At 57.3% G+C, this 12,618-nt stretch overlaps 1 protein-coding gene across 1 annotated transcript in view; it reads left to right on the top strand.

The window, feature by feature from the left end:
• QSOX1 (quiescin sulfhydryl oxidase 1) overlaps positions 1-11,051 on the top strand; it is a 35,432-nt gene extending 24,381 nt beyond the window's left edge. Inside the window, exons 9-12 of the mRNA XM_072733257.1 lie at positions 2,258-2,380; positions 3,173-3,320; positions 7,096-7,275; positions 9,137-11,051. Coding sequence (XP_072589358.1) covers positions 2,258-2,380; positions 3,173-3,320; positions 7,096-7,275; positions 9,137-9,897 — 1,212 coding nt within the window. The 3' untranslated portion in view covers positions 9,898-11,051. The remainder of the gene's footprint in view (positions 1-2,257; positions 2,381-3,172; positions 3,321-7,095; positions 7,276-9,136) is intronic.
• The last annotated feature ends 1,567 nt before the right edge of the window (positions 11,052-12,618 follow it).

The following is a 12,618-nucleotide window of genomic DNA, read 5'->3' as shown; positions in this document are numbered from 1 at the left end:
GAGGGGTCAGCCCGGCCTCTCCCTCAGGAGATCATGATCTGGCTGGACATCCAGGGCCCCCGTGGGCTGCTGCCCTGCAGTCTCAGTCATACCTTGCACCAGGCTCACACTGCCAGGGACACCCCTTCCCAGCCCTCCCTGTGCAGGTGGCTGGGCTGGGCAAGGCCAGATGCCCTGGGGATGGCCTGGCTGATTCAGTGACTGTGGCTCTGCCTGAGGCCTCTACCAAACGTGAACCTGTGGCTCTGCCTGAGGCCTCCACCACAACCTGAACCTGCAGTGTGGCCTCCCACTTCCTGCCATAGTCACTGGGAAGCAGGACCCATGGAGGCTACAGTAAAGGAAAGAAGCCTTTCCGAACCTCCTCTCTTCCCTCCCAGTCCCTGATCATGGTCTGACTAGGTCCTTGGCCCTAGCCATACCTTCCTTATTCCTTTGTAGTTTCCTGCCAACTTGGCTACTCTGAAGTGTGTAGCTCTTGCCTGTTGAGGACCTGCCGTGTGTCAGGCGTTTAATCCTCTTACCTTTGCTGCACAGTGGCAGGCGTTACCCCCTTTAAGAGGCCCAGGTTGTTGAGGTGACTTGCTTTACGCCTCCCAGGGAGGAGGTGCTACGAGGATCTGAGCTGAGGTGCCCCTTTCTTTGCCACGCTACTTCCTCATCTTTGAAGGTGAGACGCAGGCCCCTTTCCTCTCTGCACCTGACTCCTCCCTCCCTGCATCCTTCTGTCTGGCCACTGCCAGAGCTGCCCTACTTAAAGCCCAAGGCTCTGGGCTGCTGAGGACTGCTGAGTCAGATGCGGGCTCTGGTCCCCTTCCGAGCCTGCCTGCTGACTCAGCCACCCTCAGCCCCTGGGTGCCAGGTCTGAGCCATCCTCTGTGGGGCAGGTCCACCGGCAGCTGGGGTACCTCTGGGGCTGATCTGGGCCTCCCACTCAGGAGCTGCCAGCCAGCCTGCTCCCTATTCCCCACCTCACCCCCAGGCCTGGCCTCCCTGCCCAGTGGGCTCAATCTTTGTGCCTGAGCGATGCTGTTATCGTCTGAGGCTGGAGCCCCTGGTCCCTCCCGCGGGTCCCTGCTCTCTCTCAAAAGCAGCTGGCGGGCCTGGCCACTGGGTGGCGCGCGGTCACCAGCGTTTCCTGCTCCTGGCAGAGGGTGGCTCCCTCTAAGTCCAGAGGCCTTAATTCATCCTTCCTCCTGACACCAGGGCCTGAGAAGGAGGAAGGGTCCAAGTCAGGATGACGGCGAAGGTCAGTGAGAAACGCTGACTTGAAGCTGTAAATTCATGTTGAGGGCCTGGAGGCCTGAGTGCGCTGACCAAGAGGGAGCATGTTAAAGACAAGATTCTTCCGGCTGCTTCTCCCTCGGGGCCTGTGTCCAGCCCTGGAGCTTTGAGGGGAATATGTAATGGCTTTCGCAGAGGCCTGGATCCATCGGCAGGCATTTCTATTCAGTGATCATTCTTTGCTCTTTATCCTCCAGCAAGTTTCTTGGTGTCTTGGTCCTCTTGACCTGTGCCTTGGTGGTTTTATCTGCCCTGCTTCCCTGGCATCCCTCTCTTCTCCTGCCGGCCCCCCCGACCCCCCGCCCCTGCCGCCCTGGGCATGTGTGTGCACACACACGCCTACACACATATCTGTCCTCCTCCCTGGGGTCCTTGTGGTTTTAAAGTGCTGATACTAATCAGATTTCAGTTGACTTATTGTCAGAGTAGCTTTTCATGTTCCTCAGAGACTCTTGGGAGTTACCATCAAGGTCTGGACTTGGCTATAAGCCCCCGGGCCGTCTTGTCCCCACCAGCAGTCCATGGAATACAGATGGAAGGCTGTTCACCAGCCTTGCCCAGCAGTCAGTCAGTTGGCAAGTCAGCTGGTCTTCAGAAGATGACACGCAGAGAGGACTGTGTGGCCCAAGTTCCCAGCAGCCTTGGGAAGCCACGCGGGTGCTCAGCCTTCTTCCCAGGGGCAGTGTGGGATCAAGAGTCAGTCTTGAGAGAGGGAGGCCCAAAGGGTCCAGCCTCACCCAGAGCCTCGGGCCTCTCCCCACGCCATCCTTCATGTTGCCAGGTGCCCCAGAGCAAAGGTAGTAGGAACCTGCATTTGTGTCTGAGGCAGAATGTTTTCCTGGTGGTTTTGGAGAGTTTCAGGGAACTGCCTCCGCCCACTTCTGTTTAGTCCCCTACCCTCTCCAGGACTGGGACTGCCGAGCACTTGGGGACTTGCTTTTCCCTCTCCAGCTTTCCCTTATGCCTCCCACAGCACTTCCCGGGCCAGCCCTTAGTCCAGAACTTCCTGCATTCCATAAATGACTGGCTCAAGAGGCAACAGAGAAAGAAAATTCCCTACAGTTTCTTTAAAGCTGCCCTGGACAACAGGAAGGAGGTGAGTCTAGAGGAAACTGAACACCTTCTCCGAATCCTCAGTAACTGTGGGGGTGGGAGGGGTTCGCCCTGCAGCCTCTGTGCTCCTTCACCCCCTTGTATTCAGGAAGGAGTCCTCGATCTCTCTCAGTCAGGTCCTTCCATCAATAAACTACTCACGGAGCTGTCTGCATGCCCATCTTGTGTAGCCTTCCCAGCGGTGGTGGGAGTAGCTCTGATCCCCATTTAGCACATGGGGAAGCTGAGGTTAAGAGAGGTTAAGTAACTTGTCTAAGATCATAGAGCCAGTGGGTGGTTGGGCTGGGATTTAAGACCCGAGTGTGAAATTCCAATTGTGAGCGAGTTTGTAGCAGCTTCTCCCCGTAGCCTGCAGGCACATCGAGCTCCTCATATAGTTCCTCTGGCCCTCTCCAGGACCCCTTTCTGGCTACTGTGTGTGCCACTCTTTGCCAAAGTGGCCCACTGCAGCTGGCAGAGGCACACAACCTTACAGATGTGTAAGATGCCAAAGCTTGAAGGGACCTCAGAGGCCAAACCCCTCATTTTACAGATGGAGAGGTTGAGGCTAGAATCAGGATGCGACTTGGTTCGTGTCACAGCTTTTCAGATCTGCTGCTCCTTTGATGGGTGTAGACAATGAAAGGGAGATGCCACCTTCCAGGTGATAGAGAGAGGGACCTCATTTGTCTCAGGGCTATATGCTGACCTTCAAATCTCCTGAAAGCTTCTTTCCTCACCACCCATCCCATTCTTCTTTTCCATATATGCACTCATGCAAGTACGTGTTCCTTAGGGCACTATGATTGCCAAGAAGGTGCACTGGGTTGGCTGCCAGGGGAGTGAGCCACATTTCCGGGGCTTTCCCTGTTCCTTGTGGATCCTCTTTCATTTCCTGACGGTGCAAGCAGCTCGGCACAATTTAGACCACTCACAAGAAACAGGTGAGTCCAAGGCCTGCCCGTGTCCCCCGCTACTCCCAGCCCTGTGCCCCAGCCCCCGTGCCCCAGCCCCACCCTGCCCTGCCCTCCACAGGCTCCCCACTGCCTGCCCAGATGTAGCAAATTCTGCATTTGCAGTTGGCCTCATGCACTCAGCATAGAACCAGAATGGGGAGGACCTGAAGAAGCCCCCCAGTCCTGCCCCCTGTCTCAGGGTGGTACCCCTTGCAGGCTCAGGGACACCTGAGTATCTTTCTGGATTTCCTGGAGCCACGAGCTTGCTTTGTTTATAGAACTTTGTGAAAAATTTGTGGTTCAATTTTTTAAACTCCTATAAAGGAAATTATGTCTATTTCAATCCACGTGGCTGATAGTGTGCACTTTGAACAATTCTGTTGTTTCCCATGGAAAAGTCATTTTCTTTTTCTTTTTCTTTTTCTTTTTTTTTTTAGAGTGGCAGTGCACAAGCTTGGGAGGGAGGGGCAGAGAGGGAGAGAGAGAATCTTAAGCAGACTCCATGCCCAACACAGAACCCGACACGAGGCTCAATCTCACCACCCTGAGATTGTGACCTGAGCTGAAATCAAGAGTCGGACACTTAACCAAGCCTGAAAAATCATTTTTTAAGGGAAGCTGGGGAAACGTCCCTCCTGCCTTGCTCCCTCCTTAAACTGCGTGGTGGCCTGCCATCATCCATTCTGCCTCACAACCAGAGGGCAGGCCTCTAATCCAGTCCACATTTACTGAGGGTTCTCTCAGGCACTGGTTCAGCCTGGAGGATGTAAAGGTGGAAAAGAAAGAGTCCGTGCTCTCAGTCGGGCAGGTGAGCAGAGAGCTGTTCTGCAGTGTGCCAAGGCCGAGAACTGGCAGAGAAGGCATGCAGTGAGAGGGAGGAAGTGCTCCATGCTGCTAGGAGGGGCAAGAGGAGGAAAGCTGAGAATGGATGGGTGAACAGGAGCTGAGCTAGGAGGGAGGAGCGCCCTGACAGAGGGAGGGAATTAAGAGGAGCTGCCAGGGTGCAGCCAGCCACCCAGCGTTTACGAAGCATCGTCAAAGGGTCAGGCCCTGCTCCAGGAGGGGGTACAGTGGTGCGTGAGATGTGAAGTCCTTCCTCAGAGAGACAGTATTCCAGGGGCAGGAGACAGTAACCATACAGATAGATCATCTCGGGTGTGGTGCTGAATGCTCTGAAGAAGATAGACTACGTGGTGTGGAAGAGGGGTGGGGGAGGGCTGCTGTGTTCAGACAGGGTGGCCAGGGGAGGCTTCCCTGAAGACGTGGCCCAGTACTCACCCCTGACTGGAGAGAGGGAAGCACTGTGGGACATCTGGGAAGAGAGGCCTCCAGGCTGCACTGGTTATGCCAGGGCTGCCAGAAAGTGCTACACACTAGGGGACTTGCACAACAGAAACTCATTTTCTCCCAGTTCCTGAGGCTGGAAGTCCGAGACCATGGTGTGTCAGTAGGGTTGGTGTCTGCTGAGACCTCTCCTTGGCTTGCAGATGGCCGTCTTCTCCCTGTGTCTTCATGTGGTCTTCACTGGGTGTGTGCCATGTCCACATTTCCTCCTCTTATAAGGACACCGGTCATATAGCTTAGAGCCTGCTCTCATGATCTCATTTTACCTTAATTATGTTTTTAGACACTTTGTCCAAATACAGTCACATTCTGAAATGCTGGGGGTTAGGACTTCGACATGTGAATGTGAGTGGATGCAGTACAGCCCATAACGCAGGCCAAGGACTAGCAGGTGCCCAAAATAAGTCTGGCACGTTTGCAGCACCAGAAGAAGGCCAGTGGCAGAACCTGGGGTAGGGGAGGCGGCGGAGAGGGTGCAGGTCTGGTGGTCTCAGTGAGGGAGGGGTTTGGATTTCTGATTCAGCGTTACGAGACACTCCTGGAGAGTTTCATAGGGGAGTGTCACCAGCGATCAATCTTTAGGGAGACTGCTGGGTGGAGGGTGGGCTGCCCCAGGAAATGGTGGAACTAATCCAGGAGAGGTGGTGGTGGTCGCCCAGACCAGAGCTGTAGGCAGCACGTGGAAGAAGTGGTCAGGCTTGGGAATATTTTGAAGGTAGTGCTGATAGGAGCCCGTAGCAGGCTGGATGAAGAATACATGCAGGAGCCAGGACCCAGGGTGGAGGGTGGACCCCAACGTCGCTGGGCCTGAGTATCAGGCGGACGATGGTTCTATGAGCTGAGAGATGGGAAGGCTCAGGGGTGGGAGGGTAGAGACGGTGAGGGACTTTGCAGTCTGGGCCCATCAGCTGTCTGAATGGAGATGTAGACAGGTGAGTCTAGGGTTCTGGGGGGAGGTCCAGGGCAGAGATACAAATCTTGTGGGCATTAGCATGTGGGCGATAGTTGAAGCCTCAGGACGGGGCAGGCAGAGACAACACTGAGGCCTCTGCTCTGGGGCGTGCAGCCTCTGGGCCTCTGCCGAGGAACCGGAGCCAGCAAAGGAGACTGAGAAGGAGCCGCCACTGCATCTCCAAGTACAGTGTTGGAAGGAGGAGGGTGCAGTGAGCCGAGTGGGGGCGGCTGTGCTGCTGGAGGCGCTGCCAGACAAGGAGCTCTCTGGCAAAAGCTGTTGTGGTAGAGCAGCCAGCAGAAAGGCCAGGCTAGACTGGGCAGAAGAGAGAATAAGAGGCGAGAAATTGGAGATAACGGGGCAGTAACTGGGGTCAGAGAAGGGATGTCTTTATTGCAATTGTCTTTACCGATCAGAATGATCTCGTGTTAAGGCAGAAATTGATGATGTGATAACAAAGGAATATATTTCCAGGTGTGAAATCCTGAGACGGCCAGAAGGGGTGAGGTCCAGAGCACAGGGCAGGAGAGAAAGCAGAGCCCAGCTGCATGGCCAGCGGTGGCAGTGGACAGGTGGCAGTGGGTGGCTGGGCCGGAGGCCAGAGAAGGCCGCCCAGAGGGGGCCCAGGAGGACAGAGGTGGGGCATGGCTTTCAGGGGTGCTCAGGGTGCCAGGAGTGATGACGTGGGGAGTAGTCATGAGCAGGACACAGAGCAGGGGCTGAAGTCCCAGTGGGTGCAGGTGTGGGACCCAGAGTTTGGTTTGGAGGGGCTGAGGTCTTGGAACAGGACAGAGAGTTTGGGAAGCAGCCACCAGCAGGGAGGGTCCTTCCGCCACCCCCAGGCCTGACATGTGAGGAGTGTAGAAGACCAGAGGGTTTCAGAGGGGCGTGTATCGGGGAGCCCAGTGTCAGGGGAGGAAGGTGAGTGGAGTATTCAGAGGTGTGTGCTGATGCCAATCCAGGGGGCCCTGTGGGAGGGAGTGGGGGGCAGGGGGAGATGGAGACAAAGCAGGGGATGTGGAGAGGCAGATCCGAGGGTCCCTCGGATCTGCCTCTCCAGCAGTGCCTGGAGTGCCTGAGCGCCAGCAGTGCCTGAGGGAACAGGAAGCCTAGAGCAGATTGGGCACAGGAGGGGTGCAGGGCACAGCTGGTAGGTAGCTGGCCCCTGCCTGACTCTCCAGACAGGTCTCAAAGAGCCTACGTGTCCTGCTGATGAGTTTGGACTTTATCCCAACTGTCAGTAAGTGACAGGGACCTGGGTGAGTGGCAGAGAAAGGGAACTGGGATTTGGAGTTTGGGAAGAGATGGGGTCAGCTCTGGAGTGACCCCTATAAGGCAGACAGGTATGCAAGGAGACCCCGGGCCCCTCATCAGAAGGTGGGCCGTGTCAGGAACAGAGTAGGGGCTGGTGGGCGCAGGCCACCCCCGAGGACCCCGTGACCGGAACAGCATCTCCCCTCCCTGTAGCCGAGGCCCAGGAAGTCCTCCAGGCCATCCGGAGCTACGTGCGCTTCTTTTTCGGCTGCCGAGACTGCGCCAACCACTTCGAGCAGATGGCGGCGGCCTCCATGAACCGGGTGGATAGTCTGAACAGCGCCGTGCTCTGGCTCTGGTCTAGTCACAACAAGGTCAATGCTCGCCTGGCGGGTAAGGAAGGACCGCCTCCAGGGCTGGAGTCACCCCCAGAGGAAGAGGGAGGTGGGGGAGTTTGGGGGACCTGGACCAGAGGTAGGAGAGGGACACTCAGCGTCCCCAAGGGGACACCCCATGTTCCATGGTGCTTCACGGCACGCAGGGCCCTTCCACGTGCTTTGCCTGCCGTGCTGAGGTAGGTCAGTGTCCTTAGACCTGTTTTCCGAGTGAGGAAGCTGAGGCTTAGATGCTCTAGGACCATGGTCTTCTGATGCCTCTGCTCACTCTGTCCCCTGCACCAGGGCCCCTTCCTCAGGATGTCTGGGGTCCCTGTCTGGCCTCCCCTGTTCTGCTTTCTGACTGGCAGCTCCTTCCTGACTCAGACCATTAGTGAGGAGAGCCGGGCTGTTCCACCCACTAGGAGGGCTCTGGCAGTGAAATGTGCTGGAAGAGAAAGACCGCGTGGACCGATTGTCTTCCCCACTTACAGTGTTTTCTGCTCCCAGCGCACAGGAGTGGGACGTGCCCAACAGGCAGAAGCATTAAACTCCAGGGTGACCAGAAGCTGGCGGGTCAGGAGGGAGCCATCTGCGGTCTGCCGGGGGCCTGGGCTTATCTGTGGGGAGGGGGAAAGCTTGAGGCCCATGGTCACCGCCCCCCTCCCCAGGGCTGGGGGGTTAAAGGAACGAGTGGAGCAGGTGGTGGTGCAGGCTGCTGTGCTAGCTCTGTCTCCTGGGGCCTCCTGGTGGACTCCGGAGAGAAGGCACGCGCCAGTCTCTCCTCTCACCCCTTCCCTCCCCGCTGCCACCCCGCCCCTGCCGCCACATGCTCCATTTGACCCTCCAGCCCCTTGACCCCGGCAGGCTCCTTGCTTCCCTTGGGACCCAGCAGGAGGGCCAGTCAAGGCTTCTCCTGGAGGGGCCCAAAGGAGGGCAGTACCCTGACCTCTGTGGCAGAGTCCTTGCGGCTCAAACTAGGAACAGTTCGAGGCAGGTATAAACTGAGTGCTCACTTTGCAAGGCAGGTCTCTACTGCTTCTCAAGGCATCTTTGGAATCTATCTGATGCCCTCTCCCCAAAATAACTGTTCCAACTTTTACATCACTTGCCCCTGCTTCATTCCGGCCCGCACCTTTTTCTTCCCCCTATTAAACCCTTTAGGAGAGGTGCCTCATCCAAGCGATCTGGGCTGATGGGTGTCCCCAGGGCGACCCGGGCCAGGAGCAGCCAGTGGCGGCCCTTGGGGGCTCAGCCATCAGGGTAACTTCCTGAGTCTCCCGAGTGCCCTTTCCCCATCCAGGCCCCTGGGCACCCCTACGCACAGCCATCAGAGCCCACCTGGGAAGGAAACCCCGCTGACTCCTACCTATCCCCGGGGGCTGCTGGGACAGAAAGGAGGACACCTGTGGAATGACCACCCACCACGAACTCTTGTTTTAAAACACATTTTCCCTTTAAATTACAAAAGTAATGTATCTTCACTGTATAAAACTTGGGGAATTTCAGAAAAATGTGAAGAAAATGACCAGCAGGCCAACCAAAGTCTGCAAGATGGAACGTCTTTCAGCCCTTTCCCGTGCCTGGGAGGGGGTGGGGAGCAGCCCAGCAGCAGAGCTGATGAGGAAGTGGCGGCAGGGGGCTGTTCTCCGTCCCTGGGGGCTGTGGGGGGCTGCGGGTAGGAGTCGGCCCTGACCAGAGCCGCACCAGCACTGCCCTGTGCTAGTTTCGTCCCTGGCTTCTGTCACGCCCATCACTTCCAAAGGCAGCGGTGAACCCTTTTTGCAGACGAGGAAGCTAGCATTCTGAGTGAGGAAGGAGTTCTGGGCTTTGAGGTGGGCGCAGTGGTGACAGCAGCCTGTGTGTGCTTCCCTGCTCAGGTGCGGCCAGCGAGGACCCTCACTTCCCCAAGGTGCAGTGGCCACCCCGTGGACTCTGTTCTGCCTGCCACAACGATCTCCGGGGTTCACCTGTGTGGGATCTGGACAACACCCTCAGATTCCTCAAGACCCACTTCTCCCCAAGCAATGTCGTCCTGGACATGCCTTCCGCTGTACCGGGCCCCCAGATGGGTGCCCTGAGGATGGCAGCCGGGAATGTTACTCTGGGCCCCAAGAAGGCTGGGATCGCGGTAGGCCCAGGGACCAAGTCCCCCGGAACCACTGTTCCTGAGGTTCCCACAGAGAGACTCAGTGCCACTTACCCCCAGGATATGCTCCTCGGTCTCAGTGTGACCCCAGCTGAGCCAGACCAGGGATCTCGTGAGCACAGAGCAGAGCTTCAGATGGATAAGCTGGAGCAGCCAAAAGGGCAGCAACACTTGACCAAGCGAGACACGGGAACAGTATTGCTGGCTGAGTTCCTGGCTGAGAAGAACCTCCCCAGAAGCCCTTCAGAGCTGAGGCGAGTGGGTCGCAGCTCAAAGCAGCTGGCCAGCATTCCTGAGGGGGAGCCGGAGGCTGGGCCCATGGGGGGCCGGGACCAGTGGCTGCAGGTGCTGGAAGGGAACTTCTCCCACCTGGACATCAGCCTCTGTGTGGGGCTCTACTCCCTGTCTTTCATGGGCCTTCTGGCCATCTACACCTACTTCCGGGCCAGGATGAGGGCACTGAAGGGCCATCCTGGCCACCCCGCAGCCTGAGCCATTCAGCCTGGGAGCGGGGCAGGAAAGGGAGCTGCCACTCACGGTGCTCTTCCAGCCCCCTGCCCCTCTCCCCCCTTTTTCCCCTTGTTCCTTGTCCAGGGAAATCCAGGGAAACTAGTTGCTCCAGTGAACTCCTTGGGCCTTCTGGGAAGGAATGTCCCATAGACATAAAAGCATGCATAGGGTTTGCGTTCAGCTGACAGCACCCGGGAGGGCAGCCTTGGGTAGAGGGGTTGGGAGGCTCAGTCCCTGGCCCCTCAACACCAGTTTCCTCTTTTTCATCTTATTCAAAGTCCTGCCTGTTCTCGCTGAAACTTCCATGTCTCCCATTGGTCTTGGCCCTAAACTGGGGCAAGCAAGGCCACAGCTCCCCAGTTTCCCCATCCAAAGGAGGGGTCCCAGGGCTAGTGGGCTAGAGCAGAACTCTTTGCTATATTCCAAGGCTCTGTCCATCCCCCTCTCTTCTGAATATAAAGAGGCCTTCGTGCCAGAGAAAGAAGGATTGCCTCTGGCCCTCTGTGGCCTGTTTATCCTCCAGCCCCTCATATCTCCAGGATGGGGTTTGCTCTGTGTGTGTGGATGGCGGGGGGGGGGGGGGTGTCTGGAAGCTTCTGAAAGTCCTGCTGGTCTCCCAGGTGAGGCTTGAGTCAGGGTTGGAGGGAGGAGAGCCTCTGGATCCTTCCCCAGACCTCTGCCACTGGAAGTGGTGTGGACTTGGATGAGTGATGGCCACAGGGCTGGGTGGTGAGCAGCTGGCTCAGTGGGACTGGAGAAGAGCTAGTATGGGATTTAGGAAGGGTACTGGTGTCTTTAGTGCCTTGGCTCTGGGCTTAGCTGTGAGGATACAGCAAAGCCACAGGAAAAAGATGGTTGCTTCAGATGTGCTTTGGCTCCTCCCCAGTGGACTCTACCCCTCTTGGAGTGGGGTCTTTTATCTTTTGATCTTGGCCTCCAAAACAGATGCTAACCTTTGAATGTGGAGGGTGCTGGAGTGAGAGGGGAGTATCATTTCTCTTGAGGGTCCACCTCCCATCGTGTAGAGGTTAAAAGGGTCAGAGGGGAGGGTGACTATATGTACACATGCTTGATTCCCACTCTACCCCACTGCTTGGGGTGGGGGATTGTGGAATAAATTATTTTTGTTAAGGCAAGCCCTGCGTGTTCTTGAACTTACTGTTTGAGACCTAGTACCCAGGTCTGGGCAGCAGGCACAGAATCCAGCCTCAGTGGGGATCCAGCCAGCCATGATTTCCGTCGGCTCACATAGCTCCTGCCCTGCAGGGGACAAGGTGGCCTGGCACAGCCCCTTTCTCCTGGTTGGGGCCCTCTGAGCCCGTGCCACCTCCACATGCACCAGGAGGCCGATAGGCCTTGGTGGAGGTCTAAGGCCACCTCCTTCTGTCCCCCCAGCCTCTCTGGAGCGCCTGCGTCGGTGCTTCCAGTTCTGCTCCAGGAACCTTCCTCTGCTCCTGCCCAGGGCTCTACAGCCACCCCGCCTGCACCTCCGGCTCTCTCTCAAGGAAGGAGAGGGTTTGTTTGTGAGAGCAGGTCTGCACTGGCTATTCAGCAAGGAGGAGCCTACCAGATTAGAGAGCCTGCCCCTAATCCGGCCTGCTGGGTTTTACAAGGATCAGAGTGGCTGATAATGAACCTCATTAAGGGGGAGCAGGGGCCTCAATCGGATTTGGGGTTTTCTCTCTGACATCTTCACTCAGATGGCCTTGGCACCGATGGGCAAGGGGGAGCAGGTGGGATGCCAAGCACCCTCACTCTGCTAGGGCAGCTGGGATGGGGGGACACAGGCAGGGGTTAACCCCCCCCCCCATCCCTGCTTGTGTCAGCCCTGTGTTACCTCTTTAGCTGAATGGATTCCAGCCTGGAGCCTCTCTGCAGGCCTCTCGTCTGCCTGCAGGTTCTCTGTGTCCCGAGGGGGTCCACTCATCCATCTGCCCCCTCTATTCTCCTAGGCTGGCTCTGCCCCTCTCCCCTCTGCCCCACTGGGGTCTGGCTGGGAGGCTGACAGGCCAGCAAGAAGGAGAAAGAGGTCCTAGGGCCAGCGTACACCAGGCCAAGACCACTCGCCTTGCTCCTCTGGTACCTGACAGTGTCACGGGCAGAGGATTTCCATCAGTGAGCCCTTCTGGCTCTAGTGAGGCAGGCCCCGGGGGGCGGGGGGGGGGCTCGACTGTGGGTGTGGGCCTCTCCCTCACAGCCCAGCCTTTCTTGGGCTGTCCCAGCCACTCTGATTGATCAACAAGGGTGGGCCCCTCCTCAGCGGGGCTGCTGCCTTTCACCTTGATTTCCCCAGGGCACGCTCTGCGGCATCACCATCGATAAACGGGCTTGCCCACCAGCCTGGCCCCTCCCCCAGCCCGTCTGCCAGGCTGGGAGGACGGGCTTCTGTGACTTGCCATTCTAGGACGGGCTTCTCTGCTTGCCATTCTGGGTGGTTCTCTGCATCCTGGGAGAGCTCCCACACCAGAGAGGGTCCTCAGGGAAGCCCTGCAAACTGAAGGCTCTTTGATCTGGGGCTGGACAGAGAAATTCCCCTCTGCCTGGAATGCAACCTACTGAGCATTCAGAAATGCTTTCTTAGAGATGGAGGCAGCTAAGCAGGCTTTTGAAAAATGAGTGGGTGTTAGCAAGGAAAATGAGGAAAAAGGCATCACAGACCAAGGGGAAAGCACATGCCAAGTCCAACAAAGAAAAATAATGAAT

Source organism: Vulpes vulpes, chromosome 13, assembly GCF_048418805.1.
Source record: "Vulpes vulpes isolate BD-2025 chromosome 13, VulVul3, whole genome shotgun sequence".
NCBI lineage: Eukaryota > Metazoa > Chordata > Mammalia > Carnivora > Canidae > Vulpes > Vulpes vulpes.
This window is presented reverse-complemented; position numbering and strand designations above follow the sequence as displayed.